This window comes from Platichthys flesus, chromosome 3, assembly GCF_949316205.1.
Source record: "Platichthys flesus chromosome 3, fPlaFle2.1, whole genome shotgun sequence".
In the NCBI taxonomy this organism is placed as follows: Eukaryota; Metazoa; Chordata; class Actinopteri; order Pleuronectiformes; family Pleuronectidae; genus Platichthys; species Platichthys flesus.
In genome coordinates, this window is record NC_084947.1 from 13,818,771 (window position 1) to 13,845,607 (window position 26,837).

Below are 26,837 nucleotides of genomic sequence, written 5' to 3' on the forward strand. Positions count from 1 at the left end.
GAGGCTGTAGCATAATCTGATCAGAGGATTCCCTCGCATCTAACTGTGAAACGCTAACGCATTGTGGAGTGGTAGTCATTCACTGAGACCATCTGACATTCAGCACCAACAGTGCAGCAAGCCCTCCTCTCATCAGGCTCCCCACCCACGTTCACATGTACACTTCACACTGCACACACACACACTCACACACACACACACACACACACACACAAACACAAACACACATTGAGTCCCAACTGGCTCTTATCATAAATAACAATAAATCTGAATCAGTTTTACTTGGGAATAAGAAAACAGGTGCCACCATCAGCTGTCAATAAAGTCATTTATTATTTCACACAATGGATAACATGAACAACTTCAATTGTAGTTCTTCTTAATAAGTGCTCAATGCTGCCAGCCAACAGAAGGGTAGCAAAAGAATGAGCTTTTCTTTCTGCAGGAAAGAGAAATAAAAAAAACAAAGAAACAAAAAAATGAACCTACAAGATCATGGAAGATAAACATGACCAAAAGCATGCCAGCGGACATGGATATACATATATATTGCATGTATATATGTGCTTTAGACATATATCTGTATGCCAGCAAATGCAAATACAAAATATATGTGTACATTTACACATACATACTGTGAAGGATATATGCATATGCATGCGCATCTAGTATTTACTCTATATGTCAAATATTTGCAGTTTTTAATATTCATACAATGTACAAAAATGCTTCATGAATTAAAAAATTCATTACAAAAAGAAACATATCAAACAATGTACAAGTCTTGCTCCAAATTCAATTGAAATTCAACTTTTCGGCTTGTCTAAAATATTTATGCATACAATCAAGTTGAGCATGCAGATAAAGGAAACCCACTCTAGAAAAGGTTCAAATACACTATGTATACAAACTAAAATATGCCCACACTGTTAGAAGAGCTCACTTTGTGCTCTGAAGAAGTACGTTTATTGGTTTTTCTCAATGCTTCGTCTGCACTTTCAGCTTTGAACAACATTATAGCTTAGAACTGTAACATATGCTGTGAGGATGACGACATGTACATTTATGAGGCTCCGTCTCACGTGACCCCTCACCCCGTTCGTAGGACACTCATCACAGCATGCTACACAGGGAATGGGGGGAGGGGAGGGGGGGGGGTGATCAACATTTCGGTAACGTTATATCTCATCCTGGTTGCTGTAGGGAACGGGTCTGGTGTAAGGTCAAACACTGCTGCGCTGCTCTTGACGCTCACACCACAGACAAAAGAAAAGATCCTTGCATCAGTGTTGAGGGGCCGCCTGTGGCCGCCGGTCCAGATTGGATTGGACAACCAACAGTGACCTTGAACCCTACTCACAGACACATTCCCTCTGCAGTCTCTGTGTGGAGTGAAAGCTCTGGATTTGGACAATACTTGTCAGTGTTAGAAGGCACCGGAGCATTGGCTGGTAAGTAGAGACGGACAGGACAGACAACACCTTGGGGTCTTTAACTGTTACATCAGAGACCACTGACTGACCACAGTATGGAGGAGTAAGCTGCCAAGCGTTTAGTCTCTACACCTCATGGACCACAGAGCTAGACCTCATCTCCACCACAACAGACTGCCGACCCACTGAAAGTCATCTAGCCGAGCAAGGTTAAGCACACTAACGTTAGGACGAGTGTATTTTTGGCTGTTTCCTCTGAGAACTCCCCCGCCAACCAAACGCGCTCACACAAAAGCACACACACACACACACAAACACACACACAGACACACACAGCCTCTTGCTTACTCTTCATGTTACTGCACTACCCCAACTGGCTGCAGGCAAAGTAGCTGCAAATCAGTGGGGATTCCTATTTTGGTAGAATGCACTACAGTGGGGTTTGTACCCTCCAAACATTGTTCAAAGGTGTGAGAAGGCATTTTGAAGAATGTCAATGTACAGCAGAATTTGTCGAATAGGAAAAATAATTTGGGGTCATAATTTCAACATGTTTTTTTTGGGCAGTCTGTATAGAGAGAGGAGGTCTACTGTGGTCTTAGAAGACAGTCCCAGCATAGCCGAGCCCAACCGATATCCATGCAGGATGGACACACTAACACTATTTACAACAAACACTTCAATACTGTAGTTTTACATCTGGTTAAGGCTGTACTGCATAGAGCTGCAGTAACTATAGTTTCCATGAAATGATAGTCACTTTCTGCACAACTTATTACAAATTATTACTGGTATAATTCACAACTCTTGTTACATGAATTCATTTTATTCAGTAAATAAGACCACTTATTTCTCTTTGCCTAAGGGTGGACTCATAACAGAAATTCCTCTTAAGGTCATTGCCAGGCACGGCCTGATGCATAGCAAACAACAATGTACGAGAACGTGGTGTCCATGCCAACCTCCTCTGTTCCTCCTCTGCCAAGTATATAACAGTTATATGTCATATTAAACTGGTTGGATGTTGGGCAGAGTAAAGGATCTTTAATTATCTGGGACACTGTGTAGAACCAATATCACTGGATGACAACACATCTGATGCAGTGGACCTTTCTACTTCCAACAAAGCATGTAGGTCAGTACATGATGTATTTTAAAAGAGTGATATCATAATATCTTCACAAGTCCAGCCCTTCTACTTCTGTTACGATGGCGACAAAACTAGAAGGCAGCTGCAACTTGGTGTCCGGTGACAGAGGATGCTGACAATGGAAGCTGTGAAGGGACACAGGCAGTGTCAGGGTTCTGATGACTAAGACACATGTGTCATATGCACAATCATGAGTGTATATATATATATATATATATATATATATATATCTATATCTATATGGTTCAATTTCTTGGGGCAGTCTTTTGCCCATTGATATTACTTGGGTCAAATGTAAATTGGTGAGAGAAAGAAACATAAGGCACAAGTTGAACTGCTGCAACAGAGAGTCCCACCCCACCGAAAGAAAGCAGAAGCTCCTGAAACCAAACTTTGACAGAAACACTAATCCATTGCTTTATATTCTGAAATACTTTTTTGAGAAAATACCAACCACTACCCAAAGCCACATATACTGTCGATAGAGTTTAACAAATGTTCAACATATTGACACAAAAATCCAAGATGGCTACATTCTAGAGTGCGCAAAGGAATGCTTTACATTGGTGCCAACATGGTGGAGAGTTTGTTAAACTCTGATTATTTTCAAATAAAACATCCTTACACTGAATACTGAGACTTTGGTTTCTAAACCTAAACACTAGATTTTACTTTCCAAAAATATTTCCAGGGATATGGATTGAAAATCAAGTTAAGTAGAAAGACTGGGATTAACTTTTCAAAACACTGACTGAGAGCCCACTTCTGCTGAACTGTCCAATCACGTTTCAGACCGGGGCTTGGGTTTGACGCTTTTGGCTGCGCAGCCTGCATATACAAATTGATTAAAATAATGCATGCTCTCTGGAATGGATGTCCACACCATTGAAGGCCAAAACATAAGGCTGGAACAAGCATGTAAGTGCTGCATTTGATTGATGCAAGTGTATGGTTTTTTTCATAGTGCATTAAACCAATTTTAAGGTTTACCGAAAACACACCTGATATTCCTCCTTTATGCAATGCCCCCTGGATATAAACAAAACAATGTACGAGTGTATGAATGAATACATGCGGTTCCTTCTGTCTGAAAACAAACTTGTCTTGAGTCGCACCCACGTCTGTTTTTGGTTATAAAACAATACACAACTTTCATTGTCTATGGTACAACAATTCTATTTGATATACTGTATGCCAGTACATGTCTATGAGCTGGTTTCCCATTGTACAAGGCAGGCAACAGTGGACTTTGTTTCTATGTACAGTCCGGGACAGTCTCATCCACCATATTGCCTTTATGTCACTGCCCAGGACAGGTCTGAGCAGGGAGGGAGAAACAAATGAGACCGGGGGGGGGGGGTATGCTGAGGGAGCACAAGCAATGGGAGATGCAAAACATGATTGGGAGCAGACGAGAGGACAAAGGGAGATGGAGTCGAGCAGCAGGCACCAGGGAGGGCTTAAGAATTGTGGTGAGAGTCAAGCAGGGACAGGGACCAGGGGTGAGGAGCTGCCAGGAAGTGAGAGTTACTTCTCACAGAGAGCAGGAAAACAAATAAGGTATAGGTTCACGGTATAAGGGGAGCAAAAACAGGGATAGGTAACAGGGTAAGGTGGCTTAATTACTGCTGTATTATTCCTCTTCTTTGACAAGCTTCCTCAGAAAGGAAAAAATAAGCAGAGCTGCACAGTTTATATTAACCATTCCCCCTCCCCTTGCTGGTAAATATATGGCTAAAGCCACAATTCAGATACAGTATCATAAAGTACCATACACGTCACTGTATCAGATACATAAAGAATCACATAATATCCTACTCTATCATAAGTACCACACACTTTTATAGCATCAGATTCAGTATCAAATAGTACCATATAGTGCCATTGTAAATGAAGGTCCAATGAATCCTTGAAAGGCTCATCTTCTGGTGGGTTTCAGCCGGCAGACGGATGGCACCGGAAGTGTTCCCTCCTCTTGCTCCTCCGCTGACCCACTGTAGTCCTCAAGTCCGAGAGAACAAACAAGTCAAAGTGCACAGAGGAGTCCCACAATCAAGGTAACACTGCATCTGATAGGCTTGAAACAGCACAGACTCCGCTAACTGCTCTCCGTGCTCTTTACTACAGTTCTATCGACTGGACGGATCCCATAGTTCATCCCTGCTGTGGCCCCTGCCTCTGCGTTTCGTCCCTTTGGCCGGCAGAGCCAGCGACCGAGCTTGATGCACCACCGTCTCAATCGTTGCTGAGATGGAATCGTGGTTGGAGAACTCCAGAGGCTCAGGGGCCATGTTTGGCCTGTGGCTCTGCCTTCCTGGCAGGTCATCACACCTCTCCAGGACAGGCATCCCCAGGGTCCTCCCATCACCTCTCCTACTCGCCAACATGTTCATACTCCGACCATCCACTCGATCCTCCTCCCTTCTACCGGTCGGCTCCAATACCACTAGGGGTTGCTTTCGAGGCCGTCCGGGCCGTCTCTTGACGACATTATTTCCTGTTTTAGCTTGTCGCTGTAGGCGCTTGGCACGGAGGATCTTCTGCACATGCTCAAAGTTCATAGAATGCATTCTCCTGACGTCCTTCTGGATCTGTTCCACCTCACGGCGTTTATACCTCCGTTTACTGGGAACATCTGGGAGAAGAGAGAGAGAACATGAGTGAGGAGAGACATCAAAAGGTAAATAAATGGCAGAGCAAAGTCTATAAAGAAAAAGGAGTGTGTCAGTCAAAATGAGCAGCCTTGGAAAAGCAAGGAAAGACATCGCGCCAATTTAGCTCATGGAGAGAGAATCTTTTTGCTTCAAGAGCTTCCTGCTAATTTTGACATATTCATGTAAGCCTTTCAAAGCCCAGCTGAGCCAGGAGAACAGATCCTATCCTGTAATTGTCTACTAGAGAGCAGAGGGGTGAGGGGAGAGGAGGAGATCCCATTCTGCAAGCAGGAAACCCACAGAAATGTCTCCTTTAACCATTTAATATGTCGCCACACAATAACAACCATGTGCATCTGGAGCACAGGCTGCCAAAACACCACATACACACACACACAAGGAGAAAAACACACACAAACAGACACATACACACACACACACACACGCCCAACATGCACAAATAATGAATTTGGCAGTTCAGAATGGCTGAGGACAAGAAACTGGAGCCATATTGTTTCCTTCACACTGGTTAACTGGGCAGCGTGCCCTTTACACGCTGTTCTATCTTTTCTGTTTCCCCCATCACTCTCATTCTCTCCTCCTCTCTACTCTTCGCGGGCGGTAGTGCGCTGCTCTCTAATTTTCAATTAAACTGGTAACACTGCACCATTTCATTTCCTTCTCTATTTCAGGCACCTCTTCCTGGTCTTGGTCCGTCTCGGCCATTCGTTTTGTTTCCCATCTCTGTCCCATTTCTTAGAGCCCCCACCCACCTCCTCCTCTCCTCTCTGTCTGGGCACTGTTCCCTCGGCTCAGACTGAGCCACAGCCAAAATGGAGGAAAAGCACAATCAGCCACCAGTCCCCAAGCGGCGTGCACACAACATGCTTGCTTGGTCTGTTTTTCTTGAACTTTTCGTCTATTTCTACTATCACTCTCGTTTTCCTCCAGAATCCTGCTGATGCAGTGTAGCAGTTTTCTGCAGCGCTCTGACACATTGATGATTGTGTAAAAACAAAACTGCTCTGGTTTTATACACCAAATATGGTGAGCTGGACAGCAGGGAAAAGATATTGAGAATACAAAGTATGGCATGAATGGGCTTGAACATCGCATCTATTTACTAAAGCTTCAAATAGCAGATATATGATCATACAATGTTATATTTTAATGGATAATGTTAATGTTTAAAGGTAAACAATGTGTGTCGAGCTCCATGATGAGGTGTTTCCTAATGAACTAAGAGTAAGGGAAGATTAAGAGAGGCCGGACCGCCCTCCATTTCTAACTCAGAGGAACATCTTACTCTATTGTTGCTCAAGAATTCAGGGCAGACAGTCAAATTAGTCTAATGCAGCAAGCACTAAGTAGCAGTAGTTTATGAGCTGAACAGGAGTGTGCCCACACCAAGTTCACACACACACACACACACACGCGCACACACACACAGACACACACTACAAAGTAGCAGAAATTTATGAGCTGCATACACGGAACATAAAACTGGTGACCTTCAGCAGTGAGAGGGGCTGTATAGCACTGAGGACCTGTATCTCTGGGGAATAGGAAGTCACCATACAACACACAGATACATGCTCACTTATCCACTGCCACTGTGCTGGATAAGTGAGCATGTTTCAGACACATGCAGGATAAATGTACCCTTAATGTATATTATTTAGTGGGAGTGTCTCTCTGCACGCAATGTGTTTGAACAAGTCACGTGTCATGTGACATGTGACACACATGCACACATGCTAAAGCTGTTTAAAGCACTTCACAGTAATTCTATTAAGAAATTATTTATAACGTTTGTTGCAGGCTCAGATAATAATATGAATTTTGCTTCTGTGGTTAGAGTGTGGAGGGGGATCTGTCTGATCTGTGTGTGTGCGTGCGTATATCTGTGTGTATAAGAGTCAGCATGTTAATGCATATATGTACATGTATGGTTGTGTGGCTTGCATGCGTATGTGCACGCGCCTCTGTGTTTTAATTGGGCTAAAGCTGTGAAGTGGAGCAGTAAGTCATGCTAGACTAGGGGTAGAAGGAATGGGAAAAAAGAGAGGGTAATGGGGAAACAAGGGGGAGGGGAGACGAGGGAAAATCAGAAAGAGAATTGGAAGAAGGGCAAAAGAGATAGAAGAGGGGGGAAGGGGAGGAAGAGGCGGAGGAACAAGGGGAAGTCTGCTCATGGAGGTGGGGATAGTGAGAGAGAGTGGAAGAGAGTGAGAGGAGGAAAGCTAGGGCAAAAACTGCAGAAGCAGCACAAGGGGAGATAGGAGGGACATTCAAGGTAGAAGAGGTAGAACAAAACACTGGAGGGATAACATGGAAGGCTGGGGTGTGAGTAGGGTTGGGGTGTAGGGGTGAGGGGGAGGTGGTAGTTTGTGCATATGAGTCATCCCTCCTGGATCCCCTGGGGTGGGGTTGGGGGAGTTGGGGTGTGTGGGGGGGTGTATTCTAACTGAGCCCCTGGCTTCTCCTCCCCGCCACTGGACTAGGCCCCAGTCATTAAACCCCTGGCTGCCAGCCAGCTCTTTTAACACAGGCAAGGGCCCTTTATGGCATGTCTGTAGAAAATAAATCACACTGTGTGAATAATATATCTCTGGCAAAGGCATTGGCAGGAGAGGAGAAAGGGAGGGAGGGTGGGGAGGAAGGAGAGATTGGTGAATTATAGTCGTCTCCATCCATGCATTATGTTCTTTCTGTCCCCAGCCAGATGTGCTCAAAGACATCAGAATACAGAATGTACCAAAATACACATTAGCCTGGTAGACAGACTTTAAGTCTACCCTGCTTCTTTGTCTGATTTAAGTCCAAGTAATTTTGTCCGTAGCATATTTGTAAGTGTGCCACTTTGGTGAGCATAAGCAAGTCGACTGTACATTTAACATTCGGAAAGCTCCTTTAACGCTGACTAAGTGTGTGATTAATACTTTACTACAGCAAATAACAAGTCCATTATCACTGGAGGATAGATATATATATTGGACATCAATATTTTGCAAACATCCTCCTGATTTAGCAACGTATTCACCTCTACAACCTTGGTAGATTAAAGTTAAACACACACGTGGCTTGTGTGTGTCTTGTGAGGCATTAACTACTGTGTAGACTCTGGAGCCTCTCTGCACTGTCAACATCATGATAATTGCCGTCATTGATTTAATTTGTGGTCGTGCAAGTGACTCAAATAAAGCCACAACACGACCTTTCAAATCTCTTGGGCGCAGTGGAAGTCACTGTTAACTGCACCGTTTCACAAAATACTCTGTGATGAGTTTCAGTACTGTTGATGTCACCTAAACACCCCCTAATGATTCATGTCATTAATTTTCCACCGGTGATTTAAATGTTAAGTAGCTACAGAAAGTCTAACCATAAGTGAACTGGTTAGATGAAGACAAGCAAGCAACAGGCACTTATTGCAGTTTGGGCTAACCTCAAACCTCCAACACTTCATCAATGTGAATAACGCCACAGCCAATACCATACTGCCTGTAAAAACATTCCTGCTGTCATGCTGTCTGATAATGGCAGAAGGGCAGTGCACTCCCTGGTAAATACAGAGTGAACAGGTAATCCTGATAAAAGAGGTTCTTACCAGTGAGGGAGGGACTGGAACACTTGTTCATCTGTCCTGGCTCCTGCCTGGCAGTTTGGAATGACATTAAGCCCTGATCTCCAAACACAGCGAGCCTCGTCTTCCTGCTCCTCCCACCACACTCGTCCTCCCGTGACCCCAAAAAGAGATCAGAGGCGGACTCTGATCGCTGCGATTGGCTTCTATAGCTGCTCATGAAGCTGTGTATAGGCTGTCCAGTCTGACAGGAGTGTAACTGGCTGTCAGCGAGAGAGTGTGTGGACAGCTGGTCCAACTCAAACATCCCTAAGCTGGATCCCAGGCTTGAGCCTCTACTGACGCCCCTCTGCTTCTCTAGATGCTTTGCAGACCCCTGACTGGACAAGTCCCTCCTGTCACTTAGCATGCTGAGACGTGCAGTGGTCTTCGCTCCACTGAAGAGCCCGCCCAGCTCCTGCCGGTCTCGCGGTGAAAGGAGAGGTTCATCTTTGTGCTTATGTTTGTGCTTGTGTTTCCTCTTATGGAGACGAACCCCTGCAAGACCACCTGCACTGCCACTGCCCAGGGAGCCAAGGCCCTCTCCCCTTACAGAGGGCCCTTGGAGTGGCCCACTAGTGCTGCGAAGCTTGGCCCCTGCCTGGAGCTTGGCGTGTCCACTGGAGTGGAAAGCCTTGGGAGGGGGGACAGCAGGCCTCATGAAGGGAGATGGAGGTGCAGGTCCTAGCGAATGGTGGGGCAGGTAAAATTGTGGAGCAGGGGGAAAATAGCCCAGACTCAGAGGAGGTGCATAAGGCATCGCGTACGGTGCTGCATAGTAATTTCCCCCTGCCAGCGGATAACTATATCCTTGAACAAAAGGCAGCTTCGATGTGATTGGCTCGCTGGCTTTGGCTGGACGGCCGCGTCTCCTCTTTGCCTTCAGATCGGCACTCCTGCGGAGGTATGCGCTGGAATCGCAGGGGTAGGAGTCATAGGTTACTGGGTAGTAATGGTGGAAGTTGAGGCGGAAGATGGAGGGATATGGCTGCTGTGGGTAGCAAGTGTATCGTCTGTGAGACACTCGGAGCTGCTGGAGCTTCGCCACAACCTAGAGGGAGGTTGAAGAGAGGAAACATTTAGGCAAATACACCACATGCACATGATGGTCAAACGTTAGCCACAGAATTTATTAAAGTCTTTCTAACCTCCTCCAGTTCAGAGAGGAAGTCAAGATGATCCCGGCTCTGTAGGCACTTCCTCTTCCGCCGATGATGTTTTTGCTTTTTTTCCTGCTGTGTCAGGAAGTTGTCGACCGCAGTAACTTGTCGTTCACAGCGTGTTCTGCTGCCCCTGTTAGATGCTTCCAGGGCTGCTGCCTCCACAGCCTCAAACCCACACAGATCAAATGAGTACCTGTATGAACACAACATGAAACTTATATTAAAAACAACCACATTCATTAATAAATGTCAGGAGAGGTAAATAGGTGTATCTTAGCAGTGTCACTGCACCTGCGTCTTGAGGCGGGACCCTTTTCAGTTTGATCTGAGGTGCTGTTGTTATCTGTCCCAATCCCACTGTCACTGGGAATCGTTTCCTCGCTGTGGGACTCACTGATGGGAGACAGGGTCACCTCCTTCACTGACGCCACCTCTGACAGGTGGGAGGGTGAATTTGCCAGAAGTCGTGGTGGAGAGAGTTTCCAGCCTCCTGAGAGGAAGCCCCTGCTTGGTAGCTTGGAGGTCAGGGCTGAGATGGGCTGCAAACTGGGCATGGTGGTATCTGGGTGGCTGGCTCTTATGGATGGAGCACTGGAGCTGGGAGACATGGTGGAAGGCACTACAGGGCTTTCATAGAGACTGGCTGTGGAGACACACAGCGGAAGCTTGTCCCTAGTGGTTTTGTTAGGGTTGGAGCCTTGGGTTTCTGCTCTAGGCTTTCGCCCTCTCTTCTTACCGATGTAGATGGTTCCTCTCTTGCTGACATTTATCTGTTTCCCCAGTCGAGCCTCAATAGTGGATGCCATGGCGCTCATTGCTGAGGTAACAGGGGCAGAAGATGACTTCAGAGGCAGACTGCCATTCTGACCGGAGCCTAAAAGGATCTCATTCAGGATGCTCTGCATTTTTCCAAGCTTTATCTTATTCACTGGCCTGCAATGGCCCCTCCCACGCTTCAGTTTCAGACTGTTAGAGTTGGCACTGGTGGTCGCAGATGCCATTTGCACTAATGTGTTCATTGTGTGCATCCTCTTCCTACTATTTAGCCCTGCTGATGTTTCCTGTGCCAGTGGACTTGGAGGAGATGTGGACGTGCCCTCATGGATGGTCTCCACTGTCAGGAGTGGCTGCTTCTTGGGGCGCCCACGTTTCCTCTTGATGGGCGTGTGGACGGTCAGGCTGTCAGTGTTGGTGTAAAGGGGGCTAGAGGGGGTGATGGGAAAGGCTGATGGTGGGTCTGTTAGGGTTGACGGGCTAACCCAGTTGTCTCTCTGGGGTGACGCAAGGCTGGCATGGCTTTTAGCTTTCAGGTAGGACCATCTGTCCTTGGCCTTGGTTGGTCTGGAACTGGCTGTGGAGCTGGTGCTGTGGCTGGGGCTAGGACTCATGGCCATCCTGGGGCTAGGACTCAGGGCCATCCTGGGGCTAGGGGACAGGGCCATCCTGGGTCTAGGGCTTGGGCTAGGGCTGATGTTAGGTCTGGATTTAGGGCTAGGACTGATGCTACCCCTGGGGCTCGGGCTGGGATTTGGGCTCGGGAGTCTGAGGTTTGTGTTAAGAATGGGTTTGTTGATAAGATTGTGAGTAGATTCTCTGTGTTTGAGGATGTCTGTGTTGATTTTAGGACGACCCACAGGGTTCTTTTTCACTCTATTTGCACTGAGAGCTGACTCTGGTTCAGGTCTGCCGGCAACTGTCTCTCCTCTCTCTGCCCTCTCTCCTTTTTCTCTTTTATCGCCTTTATCTGCCCTCTCCGGTTTTTCAACCCTTTCTCCACTGACATCAGCTTGACTTGTGAGACGAGAATCATTTTTGTGAGTCTCCATCTTATGTGCTACTTTGGGTTCTGGGGGCCCCGGCTGGTGCTTGTCTGCAGAGTCAGTGTCTTGCCGTTGTGTCTGCTCCACTACAGAAAATGACTTGTCAAAAGAAGGCCTCCTCCGCCTCTTTCTTCCTTTCCCTTCTTCTGTCAGCATTTGCATCCCTCTGTCTTCTTCATCTCCTTTCCTCCCGGCAACTGCTCGCTCCCTGTCCTCTTTTCTCCTTTCCTCTCTTTCTTCGTGGAACCGCTCAGCTGTCTCCTCCTGCCTGTACTTCTGCCTCTCTTCTGAATGAGATGGGCTCTCCGACCCTTTCTCTGTCTGTCTTCCCCATGGTGAATCAGCACTGTGGGGGTTACAGAGCGTCCTCTGGGAGTCTTTCCTCCCGTACTTTCTCTTGATGTTCCCAAAGAGCTGTTCGCTGACCTCTTGCAAACCCCTCCCCCTAGAGAGAGGCACACAGAGAAAACACTGAGATGAGTGGGGAGAAAGATCACCAAATAAAGTATGAACATGTATTCGTTTGTTTGAAAGTTGTGTCATAAGATTTTAACATAACAGTTGAGCCCTTATTAAATTATATTTAAAGAGTTAGGGTTAGTATTGTCTTGTACATTGAGATATCTTGCAATATGCTGCTTTTTTTTCTTCAATTTTTCAATTTCATCATTGAACTAAACACTCAAAAAAATAATATTGCAACACAAAATGTCACCATTCTGTATACATTTCCCCCTCAGCTACCAGGAAAATGAACCACACCTGCTGAGAGACGTAAGGTTGAGAATACTGGCATCTGTAACCACTGGCAACTGCAGGTCTGGAGTCAGGGATCTCTGAGGCGAGGGGCTCTGTGTCGCCATTCGTAAGAAGGGTTGGTTGGGATCGGGCAAAGTGGTCCTACTGGCTCCTGACAGCTCTCTGGCTGGCTCAGAATCTGCAGGATTTGCTGGGGACGCAGAAGGTGCTGTAGACGTGATCCAGTCTCGACTGATTTGGTGTTGGTGTGTATGCTGGAATTGTTGCGAGAGGGCTTGCTGTGTTTGCTGTGTGTGTGTGAGTGCGTGTGCAGGAAGGAGGGAGCTGCGAAGCTGGTGTTTGGGCGGAGTGTGATCTCCCAGTAGTTGCAGCAGGCCTCCCTCTCGCTGCTCAGGGATTCTGAACTGGCGCTCGTATGTCTGGAGACAAGAGAAAATGAAAAAGGGCCGGTTACTACATACGTATCGCAATCAAGAGACAAGCTTTACATGGCTGCATGGATAGATAAATGATATGATAATGCAATCATAAAATGAGGACCACTCTATTTCCTGGCTGCATAACATCCTATCCATGCCTATCTTCACAGAGATAATACATATGCAGCACTGCATCCAGGTCTGCGTGCAGTTTCTTTTTTGTCAGCCCACATTGAATCAGGCATGTGTTGTGCTCTGATATGACATTATTCTGTCTTCACGGCAGGACTGACGCTTTTAATACATCTTGTGTGCATGAGCAAACAGTGTGCAACAAAACAAAAGACTTGTTTACAGAGCAATTAAATTCCTGTGGCAAGGATGTTGCATGCTGTGAGAGCTGGGGGGGTGGCGTCGGGGGTGTGTGACTGCACACAGTATTAAACGCTGCAGCCCAGCTCGGTGGCACACACTCAGCACTGTATATGTCCTGACAACTGTACCACTATCTATCACAAGTTTTCCAGTGGAGCAACTTACGCATTCGACCTTCACTCAGTGCCCGGTTCATCTACATGCAGAATTGAAAATGCACAAACTTGATATAACTACACAACATAACCCTGCCTAACGCATCACTGCAGCTTAATCACTGTACTGCTGGAAGATGAGAAATAGAGCAGCGGATGGCCTTTGTGGTTTAGCCTGTTATTAACAGACTCCGTATGACGCAACAAGACACTGTTCTGCCGCGCTGCAGGGAGATGTAACCTAACCACAGGCTTGCCTCTCAGCATGTACACACAGGAATGCAAGCGCACACACTCGTACGTGCATTCCGTTGATGCACACATTTCAAAAGCATTTCACAATCCTGCCATCGCATATAATAGCAGAAAATGCTAATGTATGAAACCAGACGTGCAATCAATTTGAGTCCGCATGTATCAGCAGCTTGCCAGGTGATTCGCTTTTGGTCTTTGCAGCTACTCACACACACACACACGCATGTACATATGGAGTTCTTATCACAGGGTACATATTTGTAAGGACTTCATCTCTTCTACTGTTTACCCTGCCAATTTCCTCTTCCGCCCTCACTTCTTTATCCACTTTCTATCTGCTCTATCCCTCTCTCTCGCTATCCAACCTTTATCGTCCCCTCTATCTCTCTCTGCTCTTCCATCAGTGGCCAGGCAGGGACACTTGTTTTCTACTTCCACACTAACTGCAGAAGCCATTTATCACTCACACGCACTAATAAACACACACAGCAACATGAAAACACACACACAAGTATTCAATGAGCAGTGTTTATGATTAACAATGCCAGAAGATGCATTTACCAACACACACGTGCACAGTCTCATTTAGCTCTGAAGCACACTATCCAACCAGCTCTCAGGTGCATGTATGTGTGTATGTGTGTGTGTGCACACAGTGACACTTGAGAAGAGACGACGCAAGTCTAAAGGGATACGATGACAGAAACCTGATACACACATTCTCATTTAACCTGTCCTAGAATACCTGCTGTTTCAGGTTAAAGGAGGGCACAAAGAAAGAGACAGACAGGTAGATAGAGGTGGTTAGAGACAGACACACTCACACGTAAAATGTATCCTCCCCACTAACCACAAAACAGCAACCACCAAGAGATAATAAAAAGAGGAGGCATGGACACCTTTCCCTCTATTGATGGGAGAGTAAAAGAAGAGAAGAAAAAAACGAGATAGGCAGCCCCCCCCCGCCTTTCCCCCTTGAGGTTGGGTTATTGGCATCAGTTCAGCTTTTTGTTCTTAGTTTCCTACCCTCTACCACACTCTACTCCCGCTCCCCTCCTCTACGCCTCTCACATTCCAGGGAAAATACACTCACTGTCTGATACCCACACAAACAAATGCACAGCCATCAGCCACAACATTAAAACCAGTTACCAGGTAGTGGTTTTCATGTCCTTGCCTTTCTGCAACATGTACTGCATTTTTCTCTATGTAACGTTTGCATTTATCTCAGAATTCGAGGTCCTGCTGTCCTGAACATCTACTGTAAAACGACACACTCTTAAGTTTCTGCACAGATGCAGCAAAGGAACAATAAAAATACTGCTGTATAATCATTTCTCTGTTTTACACACGCCACCCAGCTCTTGCCATGTGGTGTATGTGTAGACTGTCATCTCCCTGTGCTACTGCTGGCCTGCAGCAGAGGGCGATGGTCAGGGGATCAACACTTTCATGGACTCTGACCCTGGGAGAAACCCACAAGCCCAAGAGCTGTGAGGCCACAACCCGTTTCTCCCCTGTCCTTCCTCTACAAGTCCCCCCCCTCAGATCAAATACAGATAAGGAGGGGCCGTGCAGCACAAAACAAACCCAACACATGTTTAGCCCTCTTGACTTGTTTGATGCACTCTCCCTCCCTTGAGGCTCTCAGGGATCGTCTACGTCGCAGCTAGGTCAACAACCATTGCTAGGATGTCTTCCTCTTGGCCGGCACTGTAACAACACAGACTTGTCGCAGGCAGTTGCACAAAGGCTCCTCAACACCAGGGTCGAGGCAGATATGGAGCCGCACATTCCTTTCCACTGGTGATGTAACCATCAGATAAGGTCAGAGCTCAACGGAGGAGGTCATGGATAATATGTGACTAAGTGCTGCAACCACCCGACAGAGAGGCACTTTGCAAATGAGTCAGCATGTATTTACTGACAAATGTGCGTCTGGATGTAACATTCGCACTCAGCGGGGTGTTTTAAATCTGGATTTGGATGAAAAACGTTTCGCTTGTCTGTCTTCCAGTTCTGATGTGAGGGGAGGTATGCAATGCCCCGTCCTGCCCCTCTCCTCTCCTGCAGCCTTTTTCGCATTTTTTTTCCCACTGTTGAATAAACTGAACCTCAGAGTGGAACCTCTCCCTCACACCCACATACACACGCACAGAGCACCCTGGCTGCACCATTCTACTAGGGAAGAACACCCTAAACAGGCACACCCAAATCTCACCACCCCAGCAGCACACACACACACACGTACACAAGCAAACATGCACAGACACTCCGTGCAGAGACGCAGACACACACACATGCACACAAACACACTGCCCTTCAAATAGTTTTTCGCAGCCTTTTATTTGGCTGCACGCCCGGTGGTTAGAGTGTTTCATTTTTCCCTGTGTATGGAACTGGGCAGCTGTCCAGACAGGCACACAAAGAGAAAGAGAGAGAGAGAAGGAGAGAGAGAGTCAGAGAGAGAGAAAGAGAGGTGGGGGGTTGGAGGGGTGTTACTGAAAGAATGAGAGCGGCAAAGAGAGAGAGGGAGGGAAGAAGCGGACCAGCAGAAAAAAAAGGAGAGGTGCCTGGACCCGTTTACAAGTAGTTTCCTCAGTAATAGTTTTGATCTCTCTCTCTCTCTCTCTCTCTCTCTCTCTCTCTCTCTCTCTCTCTCTCTCTCTCTCTCTCTCTCTCTCTCTCTCTGTCTCACTCTGTCTCTCTCTGACACCACGCCGTCTCCCTCTGCCCCTGTGGCCTCGTGCACTTCCCACCCCCCTCCCCCCTCCTCCTCCTCATCTCATCTCTCCTTTTCTTCTTCTTCTTTTCTCTTTTCTGGAGCTGACCATTCTCCCCCTGTGGGAACCACCACCACCCCTCTCCTCCTCCCCCCTGCCCGCTTCACTCCAGCTCCATTCAGAGCGCTGCTTCTTCTCTGTGATCTGTGTTTCTGACAGCTCTCTGCACACACACACAAACACACAAACACACACACACACACACACACACACACACACACAAACACGCACGCACATAGTTCTGCAAACAAACACCATGAATACTAACACGGCTTTGTGTCCACTGCACTTAAAAAATGAAGGGGGGGGGGGACTGCTACGTGGAGAAAAGGAGGGAAAAGTGGCGGAGGAGAAAAAAGGGGAGCTGTGGCACTGGGTTGATCTTGCAGCCACTCTCACAGCTACCCCCCCCCCCCCCCCCCCTTTCCCTCGCCTACTTCCCTGCCACCCCCCGCCCCATCCCTGTTTCTCGTTCTCTCGTTCTTCCCACCAGTTCTCCCGGGAATAAAGACTTCCATTCATGCGCCTGAGGAGACCCACAGCAGGGGAGAGAAAAGAGGGAGGAGAATAGGGGAGAAAAAAAAGGAGGGGGTGTCAAGGTGGGACAGTTTGTGGATCAGTGGGATCAAACCCGCTGCCTGAAACTGTGTGTGTGTGTGTGTGTGTGTGTGTGTGTGTGTGTGTGTGTGTGTGTGTGTGCGTGTGTGTCTGTTTCCACTCAGCTTGTGCCGCCCTTAGCTGGTGCTTTATTCTATCGCTGATCTGATGGCATCTGTGCCAGCCAAAGCATCTTCTGGGAAAGTTGGGTGGGAACGTTTGGAAATTGGGCTCAATTCAAAACTTCCAACTCTTGGACTAATGCAGCAATTCCCAAACGCTGTGTTCTGCCTACAGCCACAGTTTAGCAAAAGAAGAGGCTTGATCCTTCAGGCCCAAGCGGCATACGTTCTTTTCCGTTCACTCCCCGCTGAGTTTGGCTTACCTGTGCCAGATTGAATGCTCACCAGCAGGTCTCAAACAACACAATAATCCTTCAGATTGGAGGGCTTCTACAGACAGCAGCGATACACCCAAGACTCTCCTTGTCACACTTCCTTCAGACTCAGATGTAGATGGCTCAATCCGAACAAAAGCCTTTGATTGGTTGAGCTGAAGCCTGTCATTACAGCAGAACTGGCGGTTTTCACGCGCGCAGTAATGACAGACATATTTACATGCCACACAATGTATACATCTAATCCGCGCTATTAGCATTAATGGTGTGCGCGCAGGCATATGTGTGCGCTGCCTGTGAATAGCACTAAGAAGCACATTAGAGTTTTGTTCATAGCGATTATTACAGCCATTATGTACCATTATTGTTCCTTTCATGGACGCAGCTGAACCTTAAGTGACAGCATAATGCTTTTCAGTTAGCTCGCATGTTCAGCACAAAGTAAATGTACACCACACATGGAAGCTGGCCACACACGCACACACACACACGGGGTTGAACGATTCTGAAACAGAGACTGAAACCGTAAAAAGTTTCACATGTGTCACGATACAGGACGACAGAGCCGTGCAGGTGCAGCCTGTTGAGCTCTCATGACTTTACTAATGTGGCAAAACTCATTTGTCATTTCACAACTAACAAAAAAACAGACGTAAACATAAAAATTATTATTCTGGTTAAAGATTTAAGCTGTAGATTATGTAAAGATTATACAATACATCTATTTTATAGTATTCCAGCTACATGTGTTGCATGAAAACTAAAAAAATGTAACGATCAAACCTGTGGTAAATGTGGGATAGTTTAATTGGCTCAAGATGAATAAAAACCGCAGGATGCAACAACAAAAATCCACACACACACACACATACAAACACGCACACACACACACACATACACACACACTTTATCTCTACATGAGAGCACAAGAACCAATCAGCACAGGTTGGATCATTTCACAAATACACTGAATGCTGTATAATTAATGCATACATTGGGGAGGTTAGGGGTAAGTTATACACAAACACACACTATTAAACACACACTAACGAACACACATGCACAACACACTACAGCAAACCAAAGGAACGTGTTGCTCTGCTCTGTGCACCATATGACCCAATCATACCACTTCTGTACAACAGGAAACAATTAACAGCCAATGTGCTGCTCTAAATCCTAAGGGATGACTTCCTGTGTGGAATGATGGGTAATTCAAGACAGAAGCTGTGCTGAGATTAAACACTTCCTCTCTGGCAAACAGTGGTCTGCAACAGTGAAGCCTCATTTACTCATAAGTTATTTAAAAATAATGCACTCTAATGCGTCCTTGTCTAGTTACCGAGGCAGTAAACATGGAGAAATTACCAGTTTTCTTCTGTAAACACATGAGAGATGACAACAAGGAATTAAACATTAAATCTCTAATTTACTACTTCCGCTAAGATGCAAAGGCAAATCATGTGAAATAACCAAACGGCTGCTGAAAGTAATCAGTCAACTGTCAATTGGACAAAACTTGTAATAACTTATAAACAAATATTTTGGGTGGTTTTCCCTCAGTTTTAAATATCACTAGATATCTGCATCCAGAGATGGAAAGACTCAGTTCCCCTGCTGGACTCCAACTGCGGATGTTGTAATTACAAGGTCAGCATCTTAAACATCATGATCATTAGAATGTGCAGCTTCAGGTATACTGATTGACACATACATAATGTTACTTCAGCTGCTCAGCAGAGTCTCTCAATCAACTCAAAAACAAAAGACCTAGTTTGACGATGTCGAGGAGCAACTCGGGATCATGGGAGTTTTTGTCTTGACCACTATCGCAAATGAAACTCGACCTGACGCCACTCAGGCACATGGCCGAGGTAATGTATCGACTTTTAATTTACGTTATGCAGCAAACGACAATAAATAATCATGATCCATTAGCAGTTAACTGTTTCATATTGTCTTTTTAACCGATCTGAATCTATATTCTATTCTATATAAACAAACTTACTTCTATGTTACATCTTTGTAGAAAATTTGCAATCTGAAGACGCATTACCTTGGGCACTAAGAAACAGGCATTTCTTCCCTTTATATTTCAATGTAAAATGTTTAATTATAATAATAATGATAATAATAATAATCTACATAATAATCAATAAAGACTATAAACAAATTGTTTTCCAGCAAGTGATAATTATGAATAGTTGCTGAGTAATAACTGTCTAATAGAATGACTAGTGTCTGCACTTCAAGTTTAAATGCCCTCAATGCTTAGTGTACACATATCTGTGAGTATCTGAAGTCCTCAGATGATTCCCAGCATGCACGAGAGAGTCAGAGAGAGTGAGAGAGAGAGAAAGAGAGAGAGAGGGGGGAGAGAGAGACAGAGAGTTTGAGAGCCACTGTAATGACATCCTCAGTGACAGAGAGAATGGGCAAAGTGAGACACAATAGTCTTAACCAATCAGACTGCCCGGCTCCCCTCAGGCCCCCTCGGACCAACAATAACGCCTTTGTGCGAGGCTGCACTCCACTCGCACGTTCACACACACACACACACACACACACACACACACACACACACACACACACACACACACACACACACACACACACACACACACACACACACACACACACACACACACACACACACACACACACACACACACACACACACACACACACACACACTCTTCAGACACATAGAGAGGCGGGAGAATCTGTGCTCCCTATCCACGACTGGATCAGCGCACAGGGATATACTGCAGTTTGAGTGTGTGAATCTTAGCTGACAACTTCAGTCTCTGTGTGTGTGTGTGTGTGTGTTTCCTCCCAGGCTTGCATGGGCACATGACTGCAGCTGCCCCTCGCTCCCTCGGCTAAACCGGCACCCCTCCTTGTTGTAGGTGAGAGGTCACACGGAGTGGCATTCCTCTCGGTCTGAGAGCTAGCGAGCATTGCACTGAGCAGAGGGGGCTGAGAGAGTGAGCGAGCAGGAGAGAGAGGCAGAGCGGGGCAGTAAACACAAGGGGGGATTGGGGGGGAGGGGGGGGGGGCAAACTGCTACATGAGGGCAGGTAAAAGATGAGGTGCCCAGGGGGATTGCGGAGCGTGTGTGGAAATGGACCACTGAACAGAAGACCCTTGTGGCTCTTCCCTGGTTCATAAACACAGCTGTTTGTTTAGTCTGAGCCGCCCCGAGGGACAGACACACAGACAGACGGACACATTTATATAATTTATTCATGTCCGCATCCTTACTTAAAAAACAATGAGCATAAATAAACAGCACAACTACAGACAGATTATTTTTCAAAGCCTGGAACGAAGACACGACGAGCCGCAGAGAATTGGGCAAAATGACGCACAACGCCTGAAAAGCTGCAAATATTTTTAACAGTCTTTTGGTGATCGTTTCTGGTGTGCTTGCAAACTAATGTTAAGAATGTTAACAAGGTTTAGAAATATTGGTATAACATAACTCCTCTACTCTGTCATCTCTCTTGCCTTAGACACACACACAGACACACACACCCTCTGTCAGGCTCGTCCCAGACAGCTGATGGGGCCATCAGATTTCCCTGACACTTGCGCTTTAAGCGCGACACAGTGAAAGTCAATACTCTGTGCCCGCTTCTTCTTTGACTCCCATCATCCCCTTCTCTCCCCTCCCTGCGCCGAACATCGCCCTCGGCCCCTGCTGCGCCTCCTCGCAAAACCACAGGATACACTCATCCTCTCACACACATACACACTGCCTCAAACACAGAGGCAGAGGCATGATGGAGCCATACCAATAAAGTGGCCACCAGGAACACATGATGCTGTGACTCAACATCATTCGTGACCGCAGAGGACATCAAACATGGCCACGCTTCAGATAATCCCACTGTTGTGCGAGTCAAAGTGAACTGCTGGCCAAAAACCAAAGTCAGGCCTGTAGAGTTTTTTTTCAGTGTCTTCTCTTATCATGATGTTGCCATATCAAAACCATGACTACTTCGATTTAGGCGTCCCCTCCTTTATACTGTTTTTATCATAGCCGGAGGATGACGTTTTTTTTTTAACACAGTCTGTTTTGTATCATTTTAAGAATGACTTCTTGTCGTAGAAGCTGTACAGAATCCATTCTTTTACGCTACAATGTGACTTTTTGTAACAATATTTGTCAAGAATGTAAAAAGCCTTGATGTTTAGTGGTGACGGCTCCCTGACAAAGCGATTGGCATTTCTTTAGTTGCAAAGAACACCCTTATGTCTTGATTAAAATGCAACTTGAGCAAGACTCACTATCATCCTCTCTGTACATCTGGCTGGAGAGGAGCAGCGACCCACTGGGAGTGGACACAATAGTGAATGAATAGGGCCTGACCTTTGGGACGGATTGAGAAGATGGTATGTGTGTGTCTGATTGTGAAATTAGCTACAGTTCCAACCAAATGGTCAACACAAATACACAGACACACACACACACACACACACACACGCACCCACACCAAATCCAGCCCTGAGGGTAAGAAAGCAAAGGCCAGGCTCCAGTTGTCTCAACCCTGACCCAGTCCCACAAACAAACAATACCACGCACACAGACAGACACACACACACACACAGACACAGAGGCTTACACAACTGTGTAGTCCCGCTTTTACCTCGACTTTTGAATGTCCAGCGGGGTCAAAGTTCATCTCTTCTTCTGCTAGCCTCCAGTGTTCTTTTGTGTGACCATGTGTGTCTGGTTGTGAATGTCTGTGTGTCTGCATGTGTGTGTGTTTGTGTGTGTGTGTGTGTGTGTCTGTTAGTGCATGTACGTGTGCTCACTAGGAGTGACCTTGCAGAGTCATTCACTGAGAATACACTGCAACACCAGCACTACTGCAGAGCTGATTAGGTAGCAATCTTGCTCGGTGTAATGTATATTTGTGTGTGTGTGTGTGTGTGTGTGTGTGTGTGTGTGTGTGTGTGTCTGTTTGGTGGGAGAAAGACAGATGAACAGATTGTGTTTTGTCTGGACTTTCTTCAGGTTCGAGAGATACTCAAGAGCCGAGAGGTTAGACGTGAGGATGTGTGTGTGTGTGTGTTGGTGTGTGCGTCAGTGTAGGTGCCGGTGTGTGTTTCAAGTGTGTACAGGGTGTGTATGGGGGTCAGACACAGATGGACAGCTGGTGTTTCAGTGGTGCTAAATCACTCACCCCTCCCCAGCATGCAGGCACACACACACAAACTCGCACAAACACACGTACACATCCCATCCCCCATCGCACACAGGGAAACGCCCCTCAAAGCATTCCCAGCTCTTACTCTCAAGACGCGTGCACCCACACACACACACACACACACACACATAATCACACATACATACACACCAAACTAAAAGCCCCGAATACCTAATATGACAGTTTGGTCAGGACATATTAGATGTGATCATTTCCATGTTCATCCACATAAATCAGTCCAGGATTGGTTCACACACACACACAAACACACACATACACAAACCAAATCCTATTTTATGAGCTCATCAAGTCCCTCAGGTCACCAACCGCCATCTCACCCAGGGATAACAAAAAAAACACATCAAAAGGCGTCACAAACATACACACACACATGTGCACGTATTGCATGCGCGCACACTGGATGTGGCAACAGTGGCAGCATTAATTTCCTTGTGAATGCACTTGACTAACACATAATAATCCCAAACACTGCTGGTAGACCACCAAGCAGCAGCACAAACACACACACACAGCCAGAGGGACCACCAAGCAGAAGGCTGTCAAGACAAGATAAGTGTGTGTCTAGCGTCAGGGTCTCGCATACACCCATTAATACAAATAAATGTCCACACACACACACACACACACACACACACACACACACACACACACACACACACACACACACACACACACACACACACACACACACACACACACACACACACACACACACACACACACACACACACACAAACACACACACACACACACACAAACACACACACACACACACACACACAATAACAACACACAGCCTGGCCTGGACTCCTGGAAAAGCTCTGGCTTATCTCTCTCCACAGATAGTGAAATGGATTAAGAGCCACATTTGGCATGTCCAGAGAACTGGACAGATAACCAGGAAAACACTCTCTCTAACTGCAATCGCTGCTCAACATGATTTGTGTCTGTGTATATTTGTGTGTGCGTGTGAGTGAGAGAGAGGATGCATTCAAGCTTGCGTATGCTTCCCGCGTGTGTAGGCATTGGACCGATAACTGCATGTCAACGTGTGTGTGCATTTGGGGCATGTGTGTCTGGAGGAGTGATGCTGTGGTTGACCCAGGACCCAATCAGTTGAAACACACACATTCATCTTCCAAGCACACACAGCGTGCGCAGACAAAGGGCTGTGTGTGAGAGGACATTCAGCATGTGTGTGATGTCAGCTGGAGACAGAGAAGGGGAGCCCATCATTTCCCCTTTATGCATGTATGTGGGTCTGTCCCCTGATACGACAGGCATGCTCACTGACCCCCGGTTATAGACGCCTGCTCTGAAGTTGATAGCAGGCTGAGATTTCCTTTACAACTGGCAAACGACATCTTCTCTTCTCTTCTCTTCAAATTTGGACATGTCGGACAGATGGAGCGTCAAATGACTCATTCACATATATTTTTACGCTCAAATAATAGCTCTGCTATATAGCAAATACAGAACACAGCCTATATTTAAATTAGTTTTTTATAATTCACAAGTATCATCTGCCTTATATATTCACCTTTGCCCCGGAGGTTATGTTTTAATTTTGCGTTTGTTTGTTTGTCTGTTACTTTGCAGGATACACAAAGCTACTGACAGATTACCACGAAACTTGGAGGAAGAATATGGTATGGGGTCAACTTTTTTATTTTGATGCGTATCCAGGACTTCTTTATTAAACTTTGTATAACACTGTCACATAAGGTGTTCTTTAAAACATTCAGTTGATATCTCAGAGAATAATTCATGGATTTCTTGATAAAGAAAACGGGCATATTTAGGGGTATTTAGGTTCATGTGTATTTAAGTATTTATGAGTGTAAAACTTTGTGCAGATTCAATATAAATGTGGTTAAATAAAGGGGCGATTTGTCCAAGGCCCAGGTTATATTGTAGATACTATTTAAAAGTTTTTACTTGCTGTTTGCTCTCTTTTACTTTGATGCGGGAACATCCAGGTTCCTCACATGAATTACAGAATTTAATCTTGGAGAAGAGAAGAGAAGTTTTGATAGCTGCCACAAAAAGAAAGAAATGGGTGAAAACAAGGTATTTCCATGTCTTTATATGCACCATTCTACATGTTTGTCTGTCCCTCTCCTTCTCTGTCTATTAGAGTCAAATCTCTGTCTTAATGGGCATCTTTTGTACCCTGCCCCCCCTCTCTATTCACCACACTACCACACGCACACACACTCCCTCAGAGGGGGCCCCTTAACCAGGCTCTCCATATGCCTGACCCCCACCTCTTTTCTCCACCTCCCTCTATTTCCACAACCCCCTACTCTCCTCTCCCCATCTCTTGCTTACACTCTGGCTTCTGCTCTGTTGCTGCTGCTGCTGCTGCTGCCCCACGCTGCCATCTGCTATGAGACAACAGAGGGTGAAAGAGGGAGGAAGAGGAGGAGAAAGAGCGGTGGAAAAAGAGGACGATGTGAGGGAAGAAAAGACTGAGGGGGAGAAAGCAGGGAAAGAGAGGCAGAGAAAAGATAAAGACAGAAAGAGGGAAAGAGTAGGTTCGGACACAATACAACAGAGAGCAGAGAGGCTGTCCATCTGCTCCCCCCCTTGCCTCCCCTACCCTCCTGACACACAGCCTCACACACACCACAAAGAGAGTATTTAACCTCAGCGCACACACAGACGCACACACACACACACACACACACACACACACGGGATGAGAGGAAGACAGAAAGACAGAGAGCAGCTCAGCCTCTCTCTTTAACCCGTTCCTCTCCAGTGAGCCTGCCTGTATTACACCCTTGGGGTAGCAGGTGATGGGTGGATGGAGGGAAAGGATGTAGGCGGGAGCCGGGGGTAGAGGGATGGGGGATGGGGGAGAGTGTGTGATTGAGGGACAGAGTGAAGGGGATGAAGGGTTGAAACTGATCTGAATCAACACCAACACATCCTCCGCTCCCCACCCCTTGTCTACCCAAACCTCAATGGGGACCAGCTTGCTGCCACTGTCTCTATGACAACCTCTGTCAATCATACTGTAGCAGCGGGCGGCGCTGGAGGAGGAATGGCTGCTCAAACATCCGAGTGCAACTTAGCTTACTGACAAGTTTAGGTGGTGAGCATACACGTTCTATCTTTAAGGTAACATCAGGTCAGACATATTCATCATCCACTTAATGGTGAGAACGTCCATCCTGAAGACAACTAGCTGAAACTGTGGCTATGGATGATATCGAAACCTGCAGGTGACAAAGCAACAGTCACTCACACTTCTTTGCAATTTGGTTGCATTTTCGTTTTTGAATCTCAGACTATGAGCACATGGTGTCAGAGTGAGTTGGGGATTTCACCCAAGGTTCCAATTATAAAACTATCTGTCACAGAAGCACAACTTTATTCCTTATCTTTGGAGCCCTAAAACAAAACTAAGCCAGTAATTCATAAGAAACTCAGCAGAGCTCATAGCTAGGCCAAGGCCTTACAGTCCCCTTATATGAAGATCCACGCGTTGTGTAAAAACTGAAATAGATCAATTACGTCAGCTAACAATGTTTACCGACTTTTCAAGCTGGCAGTAGCTGCTTTCCATTGAAAACAGTGATTAACGCTGGTCTCACATGACTTTTCAAGGACAACCTCAATTTCATACATTTACCATACACAGTTCAGTCATGCACCATGTTAGGACATAGTCTTGTTCTGTTTTCCTCGCCTGTTAATCATCTTGTGACCTACTTACATTTATCTTTTAACCCCTTTTGATGCCATAGCCCCCATGTTGTGAAACAGTAATATAAAGAATGCACCTGTATACAGCAGGCTTCATGAGACTACAAGTAAGGAGACTGATCAGCAGGTCATTTTTTGACGGACTGTACTTCCTTTCATTATCTGACCTCATTTCTTTTGATAAAGAGACAGTTTTCCTTTTTACCTGGATGATTTTACACGGCTGGTTAACCACGCACCAATTTCCCTCCATAACAAATTCTTGATGATGCTGGTTGTCTTTTAAAATTTGAATGGTTGA

General features: G+C 46.1%; 1 protein-coding gene across 2 annotated transcripts in view; it reads right to left on the reverse strand.

Annotated features, from left to right (window-relative positions):
- Positions 1 to 311: 311 nt before the first annotated feature.
- The window catches only part of setbp1 (SET binding protein 1), a 35,383-nt gene continuing 8,857 nt past the window's right edge, over positions 312 to 26,837 (reverse strand). For both annotated transcript variants that reach the window (XM_062382095.1, XM_062382097.1), the window contains 5 exons: positions 12,608 to 13,023; positions 10,317 to 12,290; positions 10,011 to 10,218; positions 8,848 to 9,913; positions 312 to 5,218 (listed from right to left, as the gene is read on the reverse strand). In XM_062382095.1, coding sequence (XP_062238079.1) covers positions 4,713 to 5,218; positions 8,848 to 9,913; positions 10,011 to 10,218; positions 10,317 to 12,290; positions 12,608 to 13,023 — 4,170 coding nt within the window. In that variant the 3' untranslated portion in view covers positions 312 to 4,712. The remainder of the gene's footprint in view (positions 5,219 to 8,847; positions 9,914 to 10,010; positions 10,219 to 10,316; positions 12,291 to 12,607; positions 13,024 to 26,837) is intronic.